The 23980-nt window shown below is 40.5% G+C and overlaps 2 protein-coding genes across 2 annotated transcripts in view; both read right to left on the bottom strand.

The window, feature by feature from the left end:
* The window catches only part of NPM3 (nucleophosmin/nucleoplasmin 3), a 4463-nt gene extending 4271 nt beyond the window's left edge, over positions 1-192 (bottom strand). Inside the window, exon 1 of the mRNA XM_008643948.2 lies at positions 153-192. Within this exon, the coding sequence (XP_008642170.1) occupies positions 153-177 (25 nt within the window). The 5' untranslated portion in view covers positions 178-192. The remainder of the gene's footprint in view (positions 1-152) is intronic.
* Positions 193-1371: 1179 nt separating this feature from the next.
* On the bottom strand, positions 1372-23978 carry MGEA5 (meningioma expressed antigen 5 (hyaluronidase); the record flags this gene model as incomplete). The annotated part of the gene is made up of 16 exons (XM_008643838.2): positions 1372-3642; positions 4330-4489; positions 5298-5490; positions 6436-6521; positions 8132-8236; positions 9091-9176; positions 13057-13231; positions 13624-14234; positions 15493-15651; positions 16184-16468; positions 16623-16721; positions 17597-17768; positions 18427-18557; positions 19776-19873; positions 20200-20251; positions 23861-23978. Coding segments are annotated over 16 exons (2667 nt in total), but the record flags the coding sequence as incomplete, so codon positions are not given.
* Between the last annotated feature and the right edge of the window lie 2 nt (positions 23979-23980).

The following is a 23980-nucleotide window of genomic DNA, read 5'->3' as shown; positions in this document are numbered from 1 at the left end:
GGGACCGAACCAAAGGGTCCTGCGGCAGCGCCCCGCAGCCTTTAACTCGGGCATTTCCTGCCCATCCTGGGCCTTCAGCATTTAGTGACCCCAGCGCCGGCTGTGGAAACGCCACACCGGAAAAACGGCCCTTACTACGGGCTGCTGCTCACCTATCGCCCTTCTCCTGGGCACCATCCCGGCCCACGGCAGCAGCCGTCCCAGCACTGGGGAGGAGATACAGGGCACCTACAGAGCCAGGAGGCTGAGGGCATAAAGAGGGGGGGGACAGGAGGGTGACAAGGACAGAGGGAGGGCCACAACGGGAGGGACCTGCTCATCTCTAGCCCTTTAAGCACGGGCAAGAGCAGCGTGACCTGACACTGGGGACTGCGGCACAGGAGCGTTTGAGCACAGCAGGCAATATCCTACTTCAAAATCTAAGGCAGGGAGGAGAGAGCCTGGACCGGCCTTTCAAAGCAGAAAGGGAAGCAGTCTCCTTGATGCTGCAGAGGAGCAGACAAATTAAAACAAATCCCGCTAACAACGAGCTCACGCTGGATTCTGGGGACGAACCTGGCTCTGCTCCCACCGCAGAGACTGCTGCCAGCCAGCCACTTGCTTTGCTCAAGCTGGGATAGGTTCAAGAAAAACCTGACTGAAGAGGTTTGAAAAGCTGAACCAGTCCCAGAAAGCGGCCAGTGCTCGTGCAGCAATAGTTACACAAGCACAGCCATGTGCTTCTCAGCAGCTGTTCCACACAGCCACCTGACCCTACCTGACCTGTCTGCAGCCACCACCCTGGAGCAATGGAGGCAGGAGCATCCATTGCTGCATTATGCTCCCTTAAAGGAAAAGAGTCTGGTGCAACATCAGAGTCCAGTATCGTTTCCCAGGCCAAGATGTGTTGCAGAGAGGCAAGTCTGTCATAACCTCGTGAAATAGGCTTCAAGAAAACACAGTCACCTATGTGCAACGCATTACTTGTTTTAACAGAGAACATTTACTGGGCCAGAAGAAAATGCTAACTTCCTTGCTTAGTTTGTGTGTTATCCTGTTCTCTACTCTGCACAGCTTCTGAACCACACCTGTGCACTTGTACAGCACGTGGACAAACTCTTGTGAAGTGACCTTAGGAAAAAGCTGCTTTTCATACCCCTGGCCCCCCCCTTTGCTTAGCTGTCATTTTAAGCAGGAAGCTACTTGCTTTAGGTATCTCAGTATTTATCTTCCTAAGTTAAATTTTGTGGATGTACAACTGCCAACACCAAAACCAGACAAAAGTCTCTGACAGCTGATGTCGAGGGCATCCAACACTTACAGTGTGGTGTAACATATGTTGCCGAATCACTTCCGGTTCTGGACCAGCTCATACACAAAATACACATTTAATTACATTCAATTCTCAATTTTTATTCTATTTCTCGCATGGTCTTCAAATACAGTTTTACAGGTCTTTTTCTGCTACAGATACTGTTGATCTAAAACAGATTAATGAAAGTGGCATTCCAACCTTAATGAAAATTCATAACCATGAAAGATATGTCAACATATCACTTTACAGTCCTAGAATGATGGTATTGGCCTGACATTCCATAGGCTTAGACAATTAACTTCTATAATAGTAACAAATTCATAGGAAGAGAAAATGTGGCAACTCCTTAAAAGCCAAGAAATAAGGCCACAAGCATCCTATGCTGTAATGTTATGCATCCAGATAAAATAAGTCGAGTCTGGTATCCATGAAGAAACAAAACTCTCCCACCTGGTAAATCAAGGTATCAGCTACTCAACATGCACTCAAAGCTGTATAAAAACTAGTGGCATTCAGCTCGGACTTTATGAAATCCCACAGCACAACCCCATACCTCTCTCTAAAAATGAAATGAACTTGTTTCAACTTAAATACTTCCCTACCACATTAAAAATCATTCACATTCTGCAAAAGAAAAAAAAAAAAAACAACCATCTTGCACATGACTGCACTAGAAGGCCAAACACAGCATCTCCTCACAGGTTGCAGAGAGCATTACTGCAGTCTTAATGCCATTCATTACAGGTTGCAAATTAACTTCTATGCAGCTGGAGGCTTGTAAGAGTAACCAAGCTTCCTTTGTGCACCACTGAAAAAACACCAGGAAAACTTAAACATACGATATAGACAGGTGATGGCAGCAGGTGGAAGTACTGCAAAGTGCATTACCATTGTCCAATCACCTGTCTGGGACACTGGGACTACTGTGAAATACCATTTTCATAAATGGTCCAACTACCTGACTACCAGGTCCCATACGATGCCAGATCCATCCCATCACCAAGCATGTCCATCCTGGGTAAAAACAGTAAACTCTTGGAACATTTAAAACTAGATAACCATTTAAATAATGTGTAAAAATGTGCTTATTGTGGCATTTCTTATAGAAAAGTTATTTGATACAAATGTGCAGGACTTGAAGACCCTGATTTAATCAAACTAGTACGAACAGGCTTTGAAACATGGTGACTCTTCCAAGGACAAATCCCAGCTGTGGGCCAGCTCTCTCTCCCTCTCACCATCTTTCATCCATAATCCCATGCGAACATTACCAAAATTAACGGGTTCAGCAAAGCATCCTGTGAATTGCTGTTTCAGTCCCAGGAGAATGATACCCTCAAGCAGTGACAAACTGCTATCTGAAGGAAGGGTCAGTTGGGATCTGCTCCCCTTTCCCAAGATGGTCAGTTCCTAGCCCTGGATATGAGGCACAATAAGAAAGGTCAGTGCTGAGGACAGACTTGTTCTCAATTGTGGTTTTAGATTATTCAAAAGTGCCATCTTGGACCTATACCATTTCACTTTTCAAAAGAAAAAGTTACAAAAACTAGTAAACAAAAAGTTAGTCAGCATACAGCTAAGTTTATATACACTGAGTTTACAAGTTTGTCATTAAGTGACTTCTGCCACAGACCACTGCACATTCGTCCCTAACAAAACACAAAGCTTGAACCAATGGTCATTAGACGTGACAATGGGTCATTGCTTTATCAACAAGCGTAAAGGTAATAAAAAATAGAACTGTAACTACTTATCCTTAAAAATGCTGATTGACACAAGCAATCCCTCCTATTTCTGCAACTTCCAGTTGCACATCCTGCCCTATGACAGAGAAAAAAAAACCTGCAACTTTATAGGCATTCTGCCAGAGGCCAATTTTCTGTTGACACTTGAACACAGAGAACTGTCATCAACCACAGCACCGACTGAGAGGAATTCCTCTGAGAAGCTATAGCCCATGCAAGATTCCTTGGCACTTCACACAGGACCAGGAGAGGACAAGGTTTCTCTTTGTTGTAACAATGTTTTCAGCAGCATTATCCCCTTCCAACAAATTACAGTCTGAATGTGTGATGGGTGATTTTCGCATAGCCCCTTATATCAAGCTGGCTTATTGCTGGCTTTGTGCAGTTAGACCATATGAAGATCCCCACCACTACCTGCCCAGCTGTTAAGGGTCTACAGTACTGGAACAGTTCACTGTCAAGCACTTCACAGGCTTCTTCCAAGGATAACAACATCCTTTGGAAATCCTTCCATTTTAGCAATTTCAAAACAACCCAGCTTGCTGTAAAATTCCAAGATTCTTTTATCATCTGGTCTCACTTCACAAAAAGCCCCACGGGAGCCTGAAGAAGGAAGAAAAGAAACAAAATACTGTAGGAGAAGAGCTACTGTAAAAAGCACAGACATAAAATATTACTAGAGTTTCCACCTATTTTAACAGGTAAATCAGTGATCCAATTCCACGTGGAGCATAGTGCCCAAGAGCCCAGATTTACGGCAGCATAGCTGACCGTCCCCTAACGGGACTGCACACTGCAGGTGTCTCATCAGTCTGAACAAACCCTCTGCACACCTTTCACTGCACACACAAATATCTGATGCTGGCTCCAAAAACAGCATTACAAGAGGGCACTGAGTGGCACAAAGGAACTCTGGGTGTGGGGTGCGCAGTCAGGGCAGGCAGCCAAGCGCTTCCCATGCTGAAGTTTTGGTAATTACCCATCAGTGCACGCAGCCAAACATAAAAAAAGGCATCATTACCAATGCCAGCAGGGAAAATACAGACTTTTGTGCAGTGTTCAAGATGTAAAGATGTCTGCTCTCAGTGCCAAATGGCTCCCTCAGTTCTGCCTATCTTCTAATTTGCAGGATTATGGCTAAAGTGAAAAGCAACCTGTTTCAAGGCAGCAGCAGAAGTTAGCTATTCAAAAGCTTTTGTAATTATTTACCCAAATCTTCCCAAGTTTGCCTTGCACCCTAGAAATGACATGTAGTAAGGAAACAAGGAATTCTAAGTGCAAGAAACTTACCATTAGCCTTTAGAGAAGAAAGCAGGCAGGCCATCATACTTTTGGCCACACTTGGATCTGTCACTTTTTTGTGGATATCAATCTTTATCAAAGATGGGAAGTTAGCAAGGAACGATTCTGGCAATACTTCTTGTTCTTCATGGAAGCTTAGCATTATTTTCTGAAAAGAATATGGGAAAGAGGTATTTAATAATTATCCAGCTTTTCATTTTCATTCATCTTTTTCAAGGGACACTGCTTTGCTCATGGAGTGTACCTCCAAACCAGCAGGCTTTTCAGCTACACGTCTCTCTGACGGCCACTTAGGTTCCTCACCTGCTGAATTGCTGTCTGTACTCTAGACAAAAAGATTAGCCAGAAAAGCTTCTCAGGCCATCAAAGGAGGCATGCAAAGCTCCTTCTCAGTGACCCATACTTCAAGGGAAAGAAAACAAAAGCCAACACATAACCAAGAGTTTGTGCACATACTCTATTTTTATTTCTTTGCCTTTTTAATGGACAGTTTTAGGTTGCTCTGCACCATTTACAGCTGTCACACTCCACAAACAGCTCATAGATTTTCACACCAAAACCAAGTGCTCTTGAATTTGTTTTCCATACTTAAACTGATGTGACTTTCAGCGCTCTACCTGCAGCATGAGGAAACTAATACTGCATTTTGTAGTAGAACAGAACAATACTTTATTTCCAAAATGTAATTCTCTCTAGATGAAGGTGCTTTACATTTACTGCATTGATTACTACTAAAGTACACCTCATGGGTGTATTACAGCACACAGCTGTATCTGACTGGCAATGAATAATTTTACTGCCTCCTTCTGATACATCAGATGCTTTTGACCTACTCAAAGTCATCAGAAAGGTGCAAAAACTGAACTTCATGTGAGCTCAAAATGCAAGAGAAAAACAAAGACCCTCTTTAGAAAGATTTCAGCATACATAGTTCTGATCTCACAGGTTATACCAACCTCTGCCTCAGACAGCTCCTTGTCACTATTTGGTTTAGTATATTTTTCTTGCATGAAAGGGATCCAAGACATTTTGCATTTCTTAATGAAGGGAGTCACATCAACCGTTCCCAAAGCATAGCCACATATGCCATCCTCATCTTCTAAGACAAAGCAGTAATCCAGGCTGAGGGTGAGCAGACCTCCAACTAACCTGCAAAAAACAAAAAAAGTGCAAATTCAGTCAAAAGAAGGCCAGTTTGACCAAGTATGCCCTTCAGGTTACCATGGAGGAGACTCCCAGGTCAACCAAAGAAGTGAGTCCTCCAGTCATGGAATTAGTTCAGACAAAGCTCTAATTGACTGATCAGCTATCAAAACTCAGCTATAAGCAACATATGTACCTCAGGATTCCACAGTTTAATTCCATACACACTACTCTTCAGCTTTTGCCCTTAGTTGCTCTGCTGCCGTTATTTCCTTGTTCGTTCATCATTTCCTTTGGGTATTATTTGATACTAGTTACACACCCTTTCTTATCTGCCTTCCTGTCACTCAGCAGACTCCCTATAAAATCCTATCTAAATTAAACACCTGAGACAAAAAAACCCCACTCAAAGTAGCTCATTTTACAGCTCAGATTCAATGCCCCCCCCCTTTTTTTTTTTAAACTTCATCTATCATTGTTTATCCTTTTAAAAAGTTTGTACATGTACTTCAGAAAAAACTTGCAGCACTTGGCTGGGAGACTGTGCCTCAAAAACCCCCTCTTTTATTTTATTTTATTTTATCTTAAGAACTACAGTAGGTCAGAAAGAATATCAGAGGGTAACCACAGACGATGGATACTCTCATGATATACTTTCACAAAATCTGAAATAAGATACTATGACGCACAGGTTTCATAATACAGAGATTTCAGCTAAATTTATTTTCTAACAGCATATAACAGGTGACCAGCACATGAAGTGAGACACAACTGTCAACAGTCTCTTTAAGAAACCAAAACCCCAATTTCCTGAGGGTAAATTATTTTATCTATCCATTTCAAATGTTCTTTGTGTTCTTCCCACACACTTCTAAAAATTTAAATTAAATACAATGTCAGGACTTCAACCTTCAGAACCACCTCTGCAGGACAGTTGTTCCTAATACATACTTGTCTCCAATTAAATCTGGTAAACTATGGAAGGGTTGATCAGCTCCATCAGCATACATTTCTCTGCAGATCTTATATACAGATGCCTAGGAAGAGAAAATAGATGATTTAAACTTATCAGTCACATTCAAAATAGAATGTGTCATTAGCAGCTACACTGTAACCTAATACTGACAGGCACTAAGCCACCTGAGGTCAAAAGTATCCATCTATGCAAAAGAACGGGCTTCCCTCCACCTCTTCCCTGAAAGTAACTCAAAGTTGCCTTCAAAAACATTGCAGTTAAGTTGAATGGCTGGGAAGGAAAGGAAAGGCTTGGCGGTCAACCTCCTGCTCTTGGAACAGCACAAGATTAATTCGGAGAGTTAGGTACTCAACACTCAGTGAAGACCAACACCATTGCTACAAAGTCCCTTCACAAAACCTCTGATGTTCAAGTACAGCAACTCAACCTCTGCCAGGGACAGACAGATCCTGTATGTTAAAAGGCTTTCACCTGAATCTCTTTAAAAGAGCAAACTTTTATCAGTCACATCTTAAATAAGAAACTTTATTTCTTTTTTTAACAAAAATGCTTTGCATTTGACACTACTCTGTCCTCCTTTCATTAAAAGGAGAACTTCTCAGAACAAACATTGTTTATGACTGCATGGTTAGCTGCATCTCCAATTGCTAAGGTGGTATAGAAATATCAATTCCATTTTCCACAAAAGAACAAGTCAGCTTAGGTCAAGTCCTGCAGGAAGGTTTGGAAAAGGCTGCTTGGCTGCTCCTGAGAACAGCACAGGACAGAGCTGGCCTAAAAGTGGCAGGAAAGAGAGGTCTTCATGTGCCAGTCCTATGTGTCTGTCTGGCTTTGAAGTTAGGACTCATTTGAACTACTGCAAACTCAACCTAGAAACTCCTGTTTCATCTCAATGTACCTACCAACACCAAATTTCAAGCTGCATTAATCCCTAGATTGTTTAAACTGTATCCATAAAGAGTTAACTAACTATTGGCTGATACTTCAGTTTCAAGTATTCTCCATGCCAAGCTAATAGGAAAGAAACTACAGTACAGATCTGTTCAGAAAACAGAAAGATAAAAAGCACTAATCAATAATGACTAACAAAATCTTCCTGGTTTTGAAGTATAAAACACTCCAAAGCAGATTTGACAACAATTCTTTCAAAATCAGACCAAGAAGCTTCCAAGTGTAACTAAAATGATATGAATGGCTGAACCATGATCATATTTTTCAGCTCTAATTTGAGACGCAGTATCAATGTTCTGCCTATACAACTCTGCAGATACCAGCAGGTACCACAATAACTACTGAGTGAAAGAGGCATACACATCCACCCTCTAAGGTTAACCCACTGCATGTCTCCCTGCTGCAAGAATTCTTCTAACAGCTGTGAACAAATTTAACTTGCCTTTCATAAATAGAGAAGGCACACACAGATTTAAAAGCGTGAGGGGGTGGGAGGCTGGGAATCAAGCTGTGGGTGTACACGTACTGTTGCACAGCATGTTGCTGAACCAGAAGCAAATCACTAAACCTCAGTTTCCCTGTGAGCTGGCATTTGTGCCTTGTGCAAGCTATCAGGACACCTGCTTCGTTTGGGGAAGAAGGGATTCGGCAGTAACCACTGTTGCCACAACAGGAAGTGCATCACTAACAATAAAAGTGACAAGTGTCAAAAGCAGTTACCTCATCTTTAGGGAAGTAGGGTCGTATGGTGTACACTTTGGAAGTGGGTGTTAATGGAGGTGGTTGAAAAAAGAGGTCATTTGCCCCATCAATAGGCAGCAAACGCTGTGAAAACAAAATACTTAATATAACTATATGAACAACAAAACCCATCACTCTTGGGTGTGCACTGCAGACTCCCAAATTAACATTTGCTACTTGCTACCCCCGAAGAAGGTGGGGTTGGTATGCTTTATAAATGCAAAGACCTTATTTGAATAGAAAATATCCAATTGGTGTTCTAAAATATGCAATTGAAACAGCACATTAAGAGTCTGTTAATCTTAACTGCTTTAAAATACTTTTTACCAATCATATCTACACTAAGAACACAGAATGTCAGGAGGAAAGGTTTGGTCTGAAGAGGGTTAACTGGCCAGAGGAGACGCTTTATCCCAAAAGCAATGCGCTGATTCAATTTGCTGCGCGCAGAGCACCTGTGAGGGGGGAAAAGTATAGCGCCTGAAAAATCCATGAACAAATCTGCACATGGTACAAACAGCGATTTAGGAATATTTGCCAATTGAATTCCTCGCAATAAAGCACATTACAGCATTATTTCGAGAGGAACCAAAATTTGGATGACGATCCCTTTTGCTCATGGAATTCCCATCGGCAGACAAGCATGCGCGCATTGTGCAATTGCGGGCGCAGGTAAAAATGCTGTGCGACCTGCAAAGAAACAATGTGAAATGTACAACTAAAGCCGCTGCGCTTCGCATGCGCGTGGGACAGGCAGCATCTCCTTGAGAAATTACTGTAGAAAGGGGAGGAAAATTATTTTAAACCAAGCTGTAAGGCTAATGGGCTTTGGACCAGAAAGCCTTCGGCAGACCAATCCTTCCAGACCTCTGATGTGCAACAAAAGGTTTCTCATAAAACAAAGAAAATGTCATTCAGTTGTGAAGTCATATTGATACCTGGAACTCTCCTGCTAGACCACCTCTAAAGGCCCAGGGTTCTTGGTCTCCACTTAAGAACTGTGCTGAAGATTGACTACGACACCCTGTTGAGATCAGATCCAAGCGGAGAATGTTACGAGAAGGGGGATTTCCTGGGTGTCTTACATGTCCAAAAAGCTAACATACACTTGTGGAAAAAGCTCTCTAACTGAGCTAGAATCCAGGGCTTGGGGAGGGGGAGGGGCTGTAATAATGTAAAATTTATAAAGATTTTGTGCTTGCACACTAATTGTGGTATTTCAAATTTTTGATTACCTGTAACAGACAGGTGAGGCAATTCAGCTACACACTTCATTCTAGACCAGAAGGCACAAGAATGGTGCCATGCACAACTATGTAAACTTCCCACATACTTTGTACATTTTTTTTTCTCATATTTGTGTCAGAAAAACTCATTTAATCTATGAAAATACGACATCTTGGAAACTACGTGGCTTAATAGCTACTACCATAAATTTCAGATCAAACAAATGCCATTATCACAGCCCCTGAAAAAAAAATGGACCTTTCTGAAGTCACATTTTAGTACTGATTGTTTCTGATCTTGTCAGAAAACTAGGACTGGCAATATATGCAAACAGTCTGGAACAGATCAGGCAGCCAGGACATCTGTATGAAACAGCATTCTTACAAGAGACTACAGAGATTTACATAATCCAGGCCACGCCTTCACGACACTGCTAGCACATTAAAAAGCTAAGTAGTGTTAACTGGAATTAACTCACAATTTAAGTAATACACCTTGGTGGCCACTACTAGCTTTGCTTTTTGTATCTTGATTTTTTCTTCCACAAGTATACTGGATGCACCAGGGACCCTGCTGCTCAGGCAGAAGCAGCAGGCCCATTGCAGTTCTCAGCTTTAGTTTGCACTTACTTTAAAAAAGTAACTTCCATTGTCTGTTTGACTTTTAACACAGTTCTGCCAGTAAGGCACTGCAGCCTTCACCAAGCAACACATATGACAGCTCTGGAGAGAGAAAAAAGCCAAGTGGTATCTGGAGTGGAGACCTCAATTACCCGCCTAGTTTTCTGACAAGAGGAGCAGCGCAAATACTCTTTTCCTTTTGTGGACAGCAATCTACCTCCTGTTCAAGTAACAGTCTCAGATCAGTACAGACAAGTATGTTGTGCTAGTCAGAGAGTCCCAAAGTGTGCCAAGTTTGACATTTATGAGAGTTTAGGAATACAGGTTAAATACAAACTACCCTCAGTATGATAAATTTCAGAAACAATCCAAACACCAGAATTCAAATTTGGTTTACTCCCACATTTTAGAGTTCTCACATAAGAAGATATCCTTCACAAAGAGATTTAGTCAATAACTTGGAAGACAGTATCTGTCTGTCCTTTGAGACTACAACTTAACTAGCACTTCCAATTATTACAGTAAAGAGCTGTGTGAATGAAGAGCTGTATAAATGAAAAACATAGTTAATGCCTTAGTCGCTGCGCAAATGTGACTTCAGTTCATGCCTGCTGTACATCTAATCTATCTGAGCTGCCTCACAGACAAAACCTTTCCATTTTAATTAATTAATGACGACGCGCTGTGAACATCTGGCGCTGTCCATCCAATAGCAGTAGAAACTTGTGCTGAGGATTCTCCCATCTGTACACAATGGGGAAGAAGACAATAGAAGTCATTAGTAATCCATAGTACTGTACAGCCACACTAATTTAAGGGACTGAATGCTAGCTGGACTTGGGAGGAGAGGTGAAGAAAGTGAACATCCAGTGGACCATTGAGCACACCACTGTGAAAACTAACTTGTTTGGATTTGTAGTGTACTTGACTTTACATAATTAGGTATTTTATCAAAGACCTTTACTCTGTATTTACACTAGTGATAAAACACAAGTTGAAGACAAAAATGGTCCCTCTCACAGAAGCACTGTTAGCATAAGAGTATTAAACTGTACATGTGAAAAACCCTGAATTTTTCAACTATCTAATACCAGTGTGAGTACTGGAACAGAACAGTGCCAAAGTTAACAGAGTTCGTGTGTACTGGGTTGGCTTCTACTGTGAACTATTCCAAATATTTGATGCATTTAGAGACTTGAACCCAACTTTACAGGGACACTGATAATTGAAAACAATTTCAGCTGAATTTAGTACGTAGTCTGATAATTCTGAAATGCAGCCTGCATTGGGCCCTCAATGTTTACAGAGATTACAAGAATCACTGTTCCCTTGATAGAGCTTTGGCCTAGAGTTTTAAGCAGATTAAGCTATCAAGAAGAGAGCATTCTGTCTAGCTAAACACACTATTCTAGCAAGCATAGTAAAGTTGGAGGAGTTGTGTTACACTTAAAAATGCACCAACTAAGGCTTTTGAAACAGCATGAGGTTGTTAGAGAAATGTTAAAATACTGCAATGCTGCTGAGTTTTCCTCCCCCAGTAGTTTTCTTCTATGTACTTTGCAAAAGGCAGTCTTAAAAGCTCTCTTCTTTATCAACTATATGTTTAGGCATCAGATGTTTAGTAAGTACAAAACACAGGAATTTGTTGGACACAGACCAACTTGATGATTTAACGGTCTTCTCTGTCCCTGCTTAAATCTGGCAGTGTTTAGGAATATAATTTAAAGGCAATCCAAATACTAGGATTAGACCAAGTTTGTGTAATGGTTAGCCACTGTGAGGTTTGTGACAGCTACAAAAAGTGTGACTTGAGACCATCAGCTTTGCTGTCTGCTGTGTATGTCAAGCAACTCCACAGCATATTCCTTACAGTTGGATTGAAACCTGAAAGTGAAATGAGGTCACTAGAATTACCCAGGCCATGCTGGTGCTATCTGCCAACTTAGGATCTCCCAAAAATCTTTCAGGAAAAAAAACAAAAAACCAACAAAACAAAACAAAGATGAAAGTGCCACACGTTAAAAAAAAAAAAAAAAAAAAGAAAAAAAAAAAAAAAAAACAAAAAAAAACATGTTTAGGCAATCCAAATACTAGGATTAGACCAAGTTTGTGTAATGGTTAGCCACTGTGAGGTTTGTGACAGCTACAAAAAGTGTGACTTGAGACCATCAGCTTTGCTGTCTGCTGTGTATGTCAAGCAACTCCACAGCATATTCCTTACAGTTGGATTGAAACCTGAAAGTGAAATGAGGTCACTAGAATTACCCAGGCCATGCTGGTGCTATCTGCCAACTTAGGATCTCCCAAAAATCTTTCAGGAAAAAAAACAAAAAACCAACAAAACAAAACAAAGATGAAAGTGCCACACGTTAAAAAAAAAAAAAAAAAAAAAAAAAGCTGTTTCAAGATCATTTTAAGTCTCAGACTAAATCTGTCCAGAGAGCTCCACAATTTCCACCCATTACCAAAAAATAAAATTACAAAAAAAAAATTTTAAAAATCAGCAATTTGGAAAGCGTTTAAAGGAAATTATTTTGCACCAGAATAGCCTTATGCTAAAGCTCGCATGCGCATGGGCTGGGAGGATCACCTTCCTCATGGCCAGGCCCATTGAAAGGTCTGTTGAAGACAGCAATAATGTTATCAAGACAGAGCAAACAGCAGATGGCTGATGTGATCACATTTCGTAGTGTCATTTCCAATCATACAGCGGGGCATCCAAGGAGTTACATGGCATAGTCCAGTGTGCATTCAGTCAAGAGTAAGTTAAAGTCAACACTTACGTGTCAGATGAGATTCAAGTTTCATTAGCCCAAGAAGAAAATCAAGGTCTCCAATCTTAAGCATCCAGCAGACTTCACTTTTAATAGCAAAGCAAACTCACTGCAAGCATTGCTTCAAATAGCAAGACAGGAAAACCTTTAAAACAGGGTCAAACCAGACCCCCTGTCCAGGAAACCGCATTTGCCCAATACTTCAGTTTTCCCCGTGGGCTAATTAAAAATACACATAAAAAAATATGCTATCTGGGATTATAAGGGCTCCCAATGCACCTACCTAACCACTGCACAAAAGATTTCACCATTGACATAATACTCTTGATATCCCAGACGTAGGAGTACATGTCATAAAGGATTGTCCTGTTGGCACAGTTGGAGAGGCGAGTGAACATGCCCATCACCAAGCTGCACATCTCTTCAAACTTGGCCGCTCGGTTACGCCATTCTTCTATCTATGAAAAAGATCCACAAGATCAAACACAGGCTCCTAGGGAAGAGAGGTACTCTAAATACGGAGGAAGACCCTACAATTCATTACTTCATTTTACCAAGATGGACTACCACACCACACATGACTTACAAATATTCTCTATGGCTGTTAGAAGTGAGGCCAGTACAGTGAACACTGGTCAAATGCAGACACTGGACTGCCTTCATAGCTACGTGGCACTACAGGGCTTAAAACAGTAGATTCCACTGGAGTAATGAAAATTACTGTGACCTGTGGTTCATTATACACTAGCCTTCAGGACCTACAAAGTAGAACACCAGTCTTTATTACAGACAACAGATAAAATTGCTTGGGATTTTGACTTAAAAGAAGAGAAACAATATTTGCACTCACTTTTTCAGCATCCTTTCCTTTGCAATTAACGCTGACAACACTGCTATTTGCTCTGAGCCACTGGAATTCCCTCAGCATCTGTGCACCTTTGGGCCCGTGTTCATAAGGAAGGTAAAACAAGTCAGCAAGAAGCTGTAAGTCCTCCAAAGTCACTGGTTCTACTGTGTAAAGAGGCTTTTCATTAGGCCCAGGCACAAAATGTTCTTTGTTAATTTGTTCATCAGTCTGCATAGGTGCAATGTCACTGCCAGAGTCTTCCTGCATAGACATCTCTGGAGACTTTGACTCAACTATACTCTCCTTATCCGTATCCATTGGCTTCAGCTCCTCTGCCATCTTGGCTTCAGCAATATCTGTCAGTATCTGGTTTGCATTCTTGTCTGCATCATCTTGTTTTTCCACCACCATGTCCATTGGTTCCTCATCAGATTGCTTCTTCTCCTCCTCCTTGGCCAAGGCTGGTGAGTCACTGCTCAGCGCCGCGCCCTGGCTCATGATGGGTTCCTGGTACACCGTGGTAACCACTGTCGCTGCATTTAAAGAGGATGGTGCCACCAGTGGCCCTACATCCCCTACAGGGGTTTTAGCACCACTGTGGGCCACCTGCCTACCTGAGAATAAGAAGAAACAAGTTTAGTTTTCAATATCTGCCAACTAACATTCAAATCAGCAACTCCTGCAAACGATGGATGATTTTGTTACCACAGCATCCCATCAGCACAGCTTCCTTTTGGTATTTTGCCTGTTCACTTCTGTCAATGTAATTCTAACTACTGACTTTGAGTTTTGCAAGTTTCCTTTTCACATAATTGGTAAGCAAAGATAGGATGAAGAAAAAGTTAGGAAAATTAGTTAACATTTGTGTGCTGCCAGCAGCATTTTTAACTATGTCATCAGAATAAAAAGCTCTCAAAGCCACTATTTTTCCCTCTGCATCAACTGACTTGGTAAAGTTGTATTTGAGTATAAAGGACACTTCATAAGAAAAGGACTGATGCTAAAATATCTCAATTTCAAAAATGTCTTTAACCTGGGGGAAATTGAGACATTCAAAACCTTACTGGATACAGTCTTGGACAACCTGCTCTAATTCACCCTCCCTGAGCAAGGTCGTTAGACTCAAGAGCTCCCTTCCAACTTCAACTATACTGTGAAAATGGAGGCAGACTGACACCTTAATTACTGCTCTTCACCCAGCATTTCTGCTGCAGCTGAGTTTTAGAAAGATACAAAACTCTACAGCAGTTCAAAAGCATAAATGCACCAGAGCAGTCAGGAGAACCAGCTCTTCTATTCCATCACCAGTTACCACAGAAAGATGCTCTGATCATCTGAAACCCACATTAGAGAAAAACAGATTTTACCTCAGATCCCAAGCTCCCACTAGTACAGAAAAGGTGTACAATGCTGGAAGGAACTCAGCTGGTTTACGTAGACAGAAACTCAAGAAAGTAAAACTATCTTAAAACAACTGGAAGAACACGGAGTCTTCAGGACCAGAACTAGTGTTTACGACAATCTAACATCAACTCGGAAAAATAAAAACAACTCTTTCCTTCTCAGATTCCTCTGAAGTGTAGTAACAACTGGGACTAGCAAGATCCAGACCCTTTCCTGTCTTGTACCAGAAGTGCCAAAGGATAATACATCAAGATTTCTTCTGTTGATCAGTCAGAGCATTACAAGCACACTGCAGAACATCAAGCATTCTTACTTTTTTAAGGTTCCCCAATTACTAAGGTAGAAAATATTTCCAGCTGAAGTGTATGAATTGCCAGGATCTGTAAAATATCCTTAATCTAAACACAAATACTGAACATCTAACCCCATTTTTCTACCAACCCCAGAATGATACCAAATCATACTCACTGCTGTATTGCTGAGGTACTCCAAATTCCTGCAACCATTCTGTTAAGGCCAGCTTCAGGGCCATTTGTGGGCTGTAGAGAACATCCGTTTCAATATCTTCATCACTCCCCTCATTTTCCAATTTAATCTGGATCGAAACCGTGCTGTCTTCAGTATCAGCTACAGAGACAAATTTTTAGAAGCTATCACGCAAGTTTGATTTAAAATAGCAAAAATAAAAGTAATGTCAGACAAGGCATTCAGTCACTCACAGGCTTACTTAAAAAAGGACAAATTACTAGAAAAGAAAGAAAATTATGGTCACCATCCGTATCAACACAGAAACCAGACACCCTGGCATTCAGGGTGTCTTCTGATCTGAACTGCTTCTATTCCAATGAAATCATATCCATGGACACACGTCAAATTTGGGCATTAAATTTGTTTTCCAAAAGTGTTAATTACATAACCACAGAAATCTCTCAAGACTAAGCAACTCTTTGATACCACGTGCTCCAGGTACGCCCCAGGAAGCCAGTAAAGCAAGATCATTATCTTTCAGGCAACTGCCTTTTACTTATGGGACAGAAAAGGCTAGGTGATCATAAGAAGAAAAAATTGGTGAGGAAGAGTTAAAATCATTAAAAACACCAAGAATTGGTATGATTTATATGGTTAAGCATAGATCCAGCAAACAGCTCTGCATACTTACTCATCACCACATCTTTTCTCACTCCATTCATGTTAGACTTGTACCAGGTCGCAAGCGTGTGAATGGCAACATAATTGGCTTCAAATTCACAGTTTGGATTGGTCAGAACGCCCTTTAGTCGAGGGATGAGCTCAGTTGACCGACCCTTGTAAGGCCCAAGAAAAAGCCTCTTTTGATCATAATCATTAGCATGAATGTTATCCCAGATAACTGGTGCTCTCCGGATGATCTTAGAAACTTCTTCAATGGATTCTACCGGAATGTCTTTGGATACAACTTTCGGACCTAAGCAGGAAACAGGATAATCAGAGGGCTTTGCATATACTTGAAGATTCAATCCCCAAGTAGTTGGACAGTTTATTTTAATAAAAACTTATGAGAAAATACTTAACACCAACAAATTAAAAGAAATAAGCCATCAAACCAAACAGTTTTTTACCTGTCCATAACACTTCAATTCCAGGGAGCAGCTTTTCTCCTACAGTCCGTAAATACGGTGACTGGGCAACATTTGGATAACAGAAAGTTCCACAGTACTCTGCACAAGAAAAGAGAATGTCACTGTTATCAGAAGGATGCACATGTGTGACAACATACCCAACTGTCCCACAAACACATTGAGAGAATACCACCCTTTGAAATGAGGAACATTTATAAAATTAATCAAGGCCCAAAAGTCTGAAGTATAAATAAAAAGGACATTACGAATGACACTTAGCATGAATATCAGAATCAAAAAGTAGAGAATTATTTTAAATTGCTCAAGTGTCAAAATGGAAAAAATTCATCAAGTCCATAAATAGAGGGCCCTGTTACAGCAAACAGTATCCAAGAGAACGAGAAAACCCCAAGACTCATTATAAAGTGGAAATACCTAAAAATATTAACATTGGAACATACATCTCTAAAGTTAAGGTCTGCAACAGAACCAAACTACTACAGTGTAAGAGGATAAACTAGAAATATTTTTTTTTACAAATAAAGCAAGTCAGTGACTAGTGAAGTCAGCAATTTTATTTTAAAAAGGAACCAGGGACAGCAGTAAGCAGAGACTACTTCTACTTAAAAAAAAAAAAATCTTAGAAACTAACAACCTGCTAATTCAGGAAGCAAAGACTTCAGTTCAAGTTAAAAAAAAATAAATCTTCCTTTAGCCTAATTCTCAGTTCAAACTTCTTGAACTGTTCTATCAAGTTGCCTTCTTTGCTTGGCATTGAGCCTTTCAGAAATGTATAGATTTGGAAAAATCTTTGCATACATTTGAATAATCAAACTTTTCTTTATAAGTCAATTTCTTCAATCAACCCCAGAATACTCCTTAAGGCAGTTATTAAATATAAAACCAGCTTTTCACACAGTGAGATAACACTCCCCCTCATTTAAGGCTGAACCAAACGATTCTGCTCATTTTACCTGTAGGACAGAAAAGGAATGTGTCTGGTTCTCCTAGATACTGATAAATTTCATTTGTGATTGAGACTTGAGCATGAGCAAAAGAACTGAAAACTTCTTTGTCTGCTGCGCACATGTTGTGATCAATATCATCAAACAGCAGTGCAAAAGATCTGCAGCCAAACTGAGAAACCTAATACAAGAGACAAGAGCAAAATGTTTCATTTGTTAAATTGTTTCTTTTAATCAAACTGTAGAATTTTAAAATCTAATCTACCTTAAAGGGAACACCTATAGGAATGGGGGTATAGTGGAGGCAAAACAGACTTTGGTTTCTATTCACAATGAATGCCTGAAGCTCTGCTTCTCTCAAAGATTAGACCTTTAAAGACCTGCAATCTGTTCCAGTTTTAACCATCCAAAGCTGATCTAACAGGATGGACAGCCGGGAAAAAAGCTAATTCTGTAACAGCTCTTGGGAAAAGGAGAGGAGTCAGTTAGGAGAACAAAGATGATGTGCATGTCAGGTCTGCCTGCACAGGCATTTATTGTGGGCAAGAGTTCTTGCTTTAGCAGTGCATCTTGGCTTCAAGATTCCGAAATACTCTGAAGACAAAAATAGCCTTCAGCATCCAGTACAAGATGAGGATTTTTTTTTTAAATCTAAGTTATTGTTGGCTACTTCTGCAACACAACCTGAACACATCCATCAGAACCATTCAGAGACACCCAACCTAACAGCAGTGCTGAAAAGGTTCAAGAAGCTGGTGAAAAGCTGCAAGAGTGAGCAGGGTATTGGAGCTTCCAAATTAAGCAGCACTGCAACTGTACTAAGTTTGTGTCATCCTTACCTGGTCCAGCTTACGTTTCAGTGTGGATACCTCTTTAGGATTGGAGAAAGTGATGTCAAGTCCAGGTGAGATTGCATAGATGAATTCTATTTCGTGTTCTCGTGCAGCTGATATTAGAGTCATTAGCTGCTCTGGAAATCAAATTAAAATAGTTCAGAAGGACCCAACAGTTAAAAAAAATTCTCAGGTGTCATTTAGAGTATATTATAAAGTGCAGATGCCTCTTCTATCGTAATTAGAAAAAACATTTGCTGGAATTTCTTGAAACTAACACAGCAAAGAACACCAAATTATTTGGAAGAGTCTTCAGCAATTATGCCAACAGGAATACAACAACTGTCCTTGTATTCTCATTTTCCATGTTAAAAATTCTACAAATAATTTTAAAATTCTCTTAATCTCAGTGCTGCGAGACAAACATGGATATAGACTATTTCCACAGTATGTAAATCAACAATTCTAGAATTATTACTCATTTTTTCCACACATACTAACAGACAATTTATTGCAGTAATATCATGTGACAGTGGTTCACATACTACTCATAGGATTAAAGCTTGGGCACATGAAAAAGTGGGGTTTAACATCACTGTGCAGAAGTAGTTGCTTTAAAAAACAAACTTGCAATTGACTCTTTCATAGAATGAATAAAGACAATTATTTTCATTATATTTAACAATCTTTGCTGTTATTGGCTATTACCTTGCAGTATCCTTTAGATTCTTTTTCTGCAGTGATTCAAAGAGGACTCCAAGAAGGATTATTTAATTTTAAGGGAGTATAATTTTTCCCCTCACCCAAGGAAAACTATAATCCCCTCAGTCTAATAAACCATCATAAACCCCATAAATGCCAGAGGTGGATGAACCAACTCACACTAGCATGAACAGATCTTTTATGTTCTGACTAACTGGTCAAGAGCTGTTTTTGTAACAGGTACTCTTTTCATTGAGACAAGGACTTAATGAATCACATAAAAGGACATGCTATTTGCTCATCAATATTTTTTCCCTTTTCTGAAGCAAATAATTTCTACTTCAAAATATGGCCCAGATGTTCAAGAGCCAGAGGAATTAAGTCCAAGCAACCCTTCCCTTGACAAAAAGTAAATCTTGTAAGACAAAGTCTTAAAAGCAGTTTCAGAAATCATCTGCAGTTATAGTTAGAAGAAGTAAATCCACGCTTGTTCCAAAGCTCCAATAAACACACCTGCAGGGTATTAAGAAGACATCTCCAGTCACCTTTGGGAAAGGCTACTGTGACTAAACACACGCAAGCATACATAGCAATAACCAATTTATTCAAAAAGCTACTTATAGAAAACACAGAGGAGAAATAAAAGCAATTACCTGCTTCCTCCACAGAGTACATTTCTCGCCAAAACATCCTGTGCTTGTAGTCGTCCTTTGGAGCATACAGGTACGTATTCAGTCCCCACTTTTGAAGCCTACAAACACAGGAAAAAAGCCTTTAAATAGCCTACAAATGCAGGAATCCTATGTTTTACTTCATCTTAATTCTTCTACTTAATCTAATTTATTTTTTTGTTCACTGAACATTGTGTTATACCATTAAATCACAAAATTTGAAGCACAAATTATATTGGACAAATTCAGTTTATGCAAGATGAAAAGGTGAATACAAATCCCCAAGAATACAGATATTAGGCAGAAAGTTGCTCTAGGTTAGAACAATAATTCTTTCCAGGCTTAAGTGGAAGATTATGATTACATTCCGATGGAATGTGCTGCAGTAAGAGGAAACATGACTTGCCTTCTAAAAAGTTCTTTCCTCTGCTCCATCACCCAAGGTCTTCCATAAAATCCTACGGGCAACAACATTAGAATTATCCAGTTAGATTATGCCTGCTCCATGAAACTTTGTATTAACGACCCACCATTTTCTTCCTCTTTTGCTACATTTGTCAAAAAGCTTCCCAAAGCAGAAAGCAAAAAAAATAGTTAGCATAAAATAGTAACAGCCTAAACTGATCTAAATTTAAAATGCAATTATAACTTGTTTTATTTCTTATGATCTAAGGTCTTATAATTTTGGCCACTGAAGCAATTAATTTTCAGAATACAAACTGTGTTGCTGAGCATATGCCCTTGACAAGTCAAGTCAGCATTATTATAGCAGCAGACTGAGCAGTTATAACCTAATTAAACTACCACTCCAGACACCTACAAAATAGATTTGATTTTAAGGTGAACACTGAAGACACCTGAAAATATTTACCAGCTCAGAAATGCTTAACTGGTGGTACAGGCTAGAATTTATATACACTGAATATATAAATACATATTGGAGGAGATGACATGTAATTAAAAACATGTGCAAGTGAGCCAACAAAATGCTTAGGATTTTATTTCTTTTATTCTGTTTAATAGGCTTTTTCTCAAAATTAAGTTGCAAACTGATATCCTACTTTACCATTTCCACATTTTACAAGCTAGTACTATGTCTGTGAATAATCATATATAAAAGCATCTACACAAGTGATTTTAAAGTAGACTGTATTGAAAGTCATACAATTCCATGGAAATTGCAACTGCTTCTGGCTTTAAATCTAATCTTTCCATTCTAGAAACATAATACTTTTAAAAAGCACTCTCAATGCACTCTTAGTCAAGCCAACTCACTTAGACCTATGTGCAAACAGTTCAACCACAAGTGGGCACTTCAAAACAAAGCTTCAGCTTGCAGTCCGTGCAAAGACCAGAGACTAAAATAACATGAAATTTAATAAGCTCTTCTTTTCAAACAGCATGGCCACTCAGTGATGAATGATACTACTAATACACAAAGCTCACAGGTCCCCGTAGAACACCAGTTCAAAAGCTAAACAGTATCTTCATTTCCAAAGCTATTCACCCTCATAAATCTGTAAGTATTCAGTCCCATTGAGGTTAAAACCACCCTTCCACCTTTCTAAACTCCAAACTGAAGCCATTTTTTATACATTGTATTTCAGTTACATGTTAAGTGTACAATGCTCTTTTAAGAAGCTTAAAGCAAGAGGCTCAAGTTTTAAGAATTATTCTCTCAAACAGTGATCTCAAACTGCCTGGCACCACAATGTGGCAAAACTGAGCAACTACTTCTCACAACTGCCCAGGGGCAACACAGAACAAGAAGAGAGAGTAGAGAGGCCTGAAAACCTCCCAGTTTACTTCACCCAGAAGGAATTTCTTATTTTCGCTTAGGTTTCCTGACTCTGACTGATGCTGCCCTGAGGAAGCTCAAGAACCCACAAGAGAAGTGAAATCCTGTGAGACCTAATGAATATCCCCTATGCCTCATAACTTGTTCACAAGACTTTTGCTTTACTTACAATACTGCTGTTTCAGACCTACAAGCCTAAAGCAAGGCACAGCCTATTATAAAAAGAAAGAAAATCAGTTACCAAAAATTAATTAAATAAGGCTGAACAGAACTGGTTAATCTGAAGAGATACTTTCTCATCTGTCAACACATTTCTTAGGTTACTACTGTCACCAGCTGATGACAATTCTTGGATCTTTCTGTCCAAATGAAAAAATTGACCTGGTTTTGTACTACTCCCTCAGGACTCTGTGTCAGATTAATACAAAGTCAACAGATCATGCCAAAATACCTCATCCCATTACCATGCTCTCCATCACTAAAAGCCAGGACGTCCTAGAGGCAGTGCACCCAAGCTTTGCATTCAGCAATCTCTTAGACCTTATTACTCTGCAAAACAGTGAATTTGGTAAGTGACATAGGCTCTTCACATTCTTAGAGCGCATACCCAGTATTTGGCCAATTGCCCTCTGCCTTTTCTACCAAAGATCCAAATTCTCCATCTCAGTGCTTTAATCTCACTATACCTTAGTCTGTATTAACCACTACACTATGTTTAAGTATTTATCTACACTTCTGAAGTTAATTCCTGTTTTTCTCTTAACTCTGTAATTCCCTTGAGTCATTAATGAGACAGATGTTTTCACTCACTACCATTTACCTCATTCACCACAAGTTTGTTTTTCTGTTGGTGGTGGTTTTTTGTTTGCCTTTTTTTTTTAAACACTCCCCTATTCCTTTTTCCCCCCCATACACATATTACTGTTAGATTGGTAACTCCTAACCAGTGTCTGACAGCTTCATGGGGCAGAGGCCATTTTATTGCTTTGTTTTGTGCACCATACACTCAAGAACACCTGCAACAAAATATATGCTGAGGCAACCAACAATGTAACTAACACAACAAGAAAAATTATTACGGTATTCTCAGTGGTTCACGTAGAAACCTGGACAAACAAGTGATGTTCCAGGTGTATCAGCAGGGAGATGAGAAAAGATGCTGTTACAATCTGTGCTTTTCTTCACTGTTGCCTGTCTCCAAAGCCTTCAATCTGGCATCTACCGTCACAGAATTAAGTCTATTAGCAAAAAAAGAAAAAGGCATTTTCCTCCACATTGACTGTATTTAAACCCTACCAAGTGCTAAAAAGAAAGGCATCATCAAGTAGGCCTAATTCATCTCTCACAGTGATATTTACAAAGCCAAATGCTCTTTTAATTTAAGATATGAACAGAAAACAGTCTGCAAGTAATGGCAGATACTGACTTTGATAAACTGTCTGTTCCCCTCTCCATTCCATCTGTTAATCATTTTGTTTCCCTACTAGAAAATCATTATAGGTAAAGAAATAATAAGAGATCACAGGAAATGAACAATTTAAAACCAACTGCTACGCTGCGAATAAATCACTTTTCCTGCTGGCTTTCAACCACCTACCTTAACTGATCTGTCAGAAATGCATTACTGAGAATTGCAAAAAGTCCCTTTATTCTGCAGCTTCAGCAACAATCTAAATCTTTAAATGCAGCAACTATGCTAAAAAACAGAGGACTGTTCTACAATTAAAATAATAAGCTACAATACTTTAGAGAACAAGGTACTTTTAATATTAATTACAGAGCAGATATTTACGGAATTACCTAGTCCCTACTCAGGACCGAATGTGAGCCTCCAGTGCGCAGGAAGACCACGTACAGCCGGGATAATCGCGCGGTAGCTCTGCTCTCTCCTACTTCCCCTTTAGACACGTACGAGCAAGCGAGCCCCAGCACTGCCTCAGCCTCCGAGGAATCATCGGCGCGCTGGGGTGCCAGGCCTGCCCTCGCCCCGCCGCACAGCTGCCATCAAAGGGCGCTCCCCGCTCCAGCACAAGCCCCGGGGGCAGAAGCCCCGCCCGGGAGCCGCAGCTCCTCCCCACCCTGGCGGAGTCCCGGCCAAGAACCGCACGCCACCTCCCCGCCGAGCGGGCTCCTCCGGGCGGGGGAGGAGAGGAAACGGGGAAGCAAAGCCAGCTGGGACCAGCCCCCCCCCGGCCTCCCGCGGATACCGAACCCCTCGTTTTCCCGCACCCCCTCTCTCCCAGGGGAGATCCTCTCCGAGAACTCTCACCTTCGACGACTCCGCAGAGGAAGCGACGGGAGCCCAGCGCCGTCTCCGTCTCGGTGTCGGTCTCCTCACCCCCCGGGACCGGCCCTGCGGTGGCGCCCGGCGGCTCTAAAGGGGCGCCGG

Source organism: Corvus brachyrhynchos, unplaced genomic scaffold, assembly GCF_000691975.1.
Source record: "Corvus brachyrhynchos isolate BGI_N302 unplaced genomic scaffold, ASM69197v1 scaffold61, whole genome shotgun sequence".
NCBI classification, from domain to species: domain Eukaryota; kingdom Metazoa; phylum Chordata; class Aves; order Passeriformes; family Corvidae; genus Corvus; species Corvus brachyrhynchos.
This window is presented reverse-complemented; position numbering and strand designations above follow the sequence as displayed.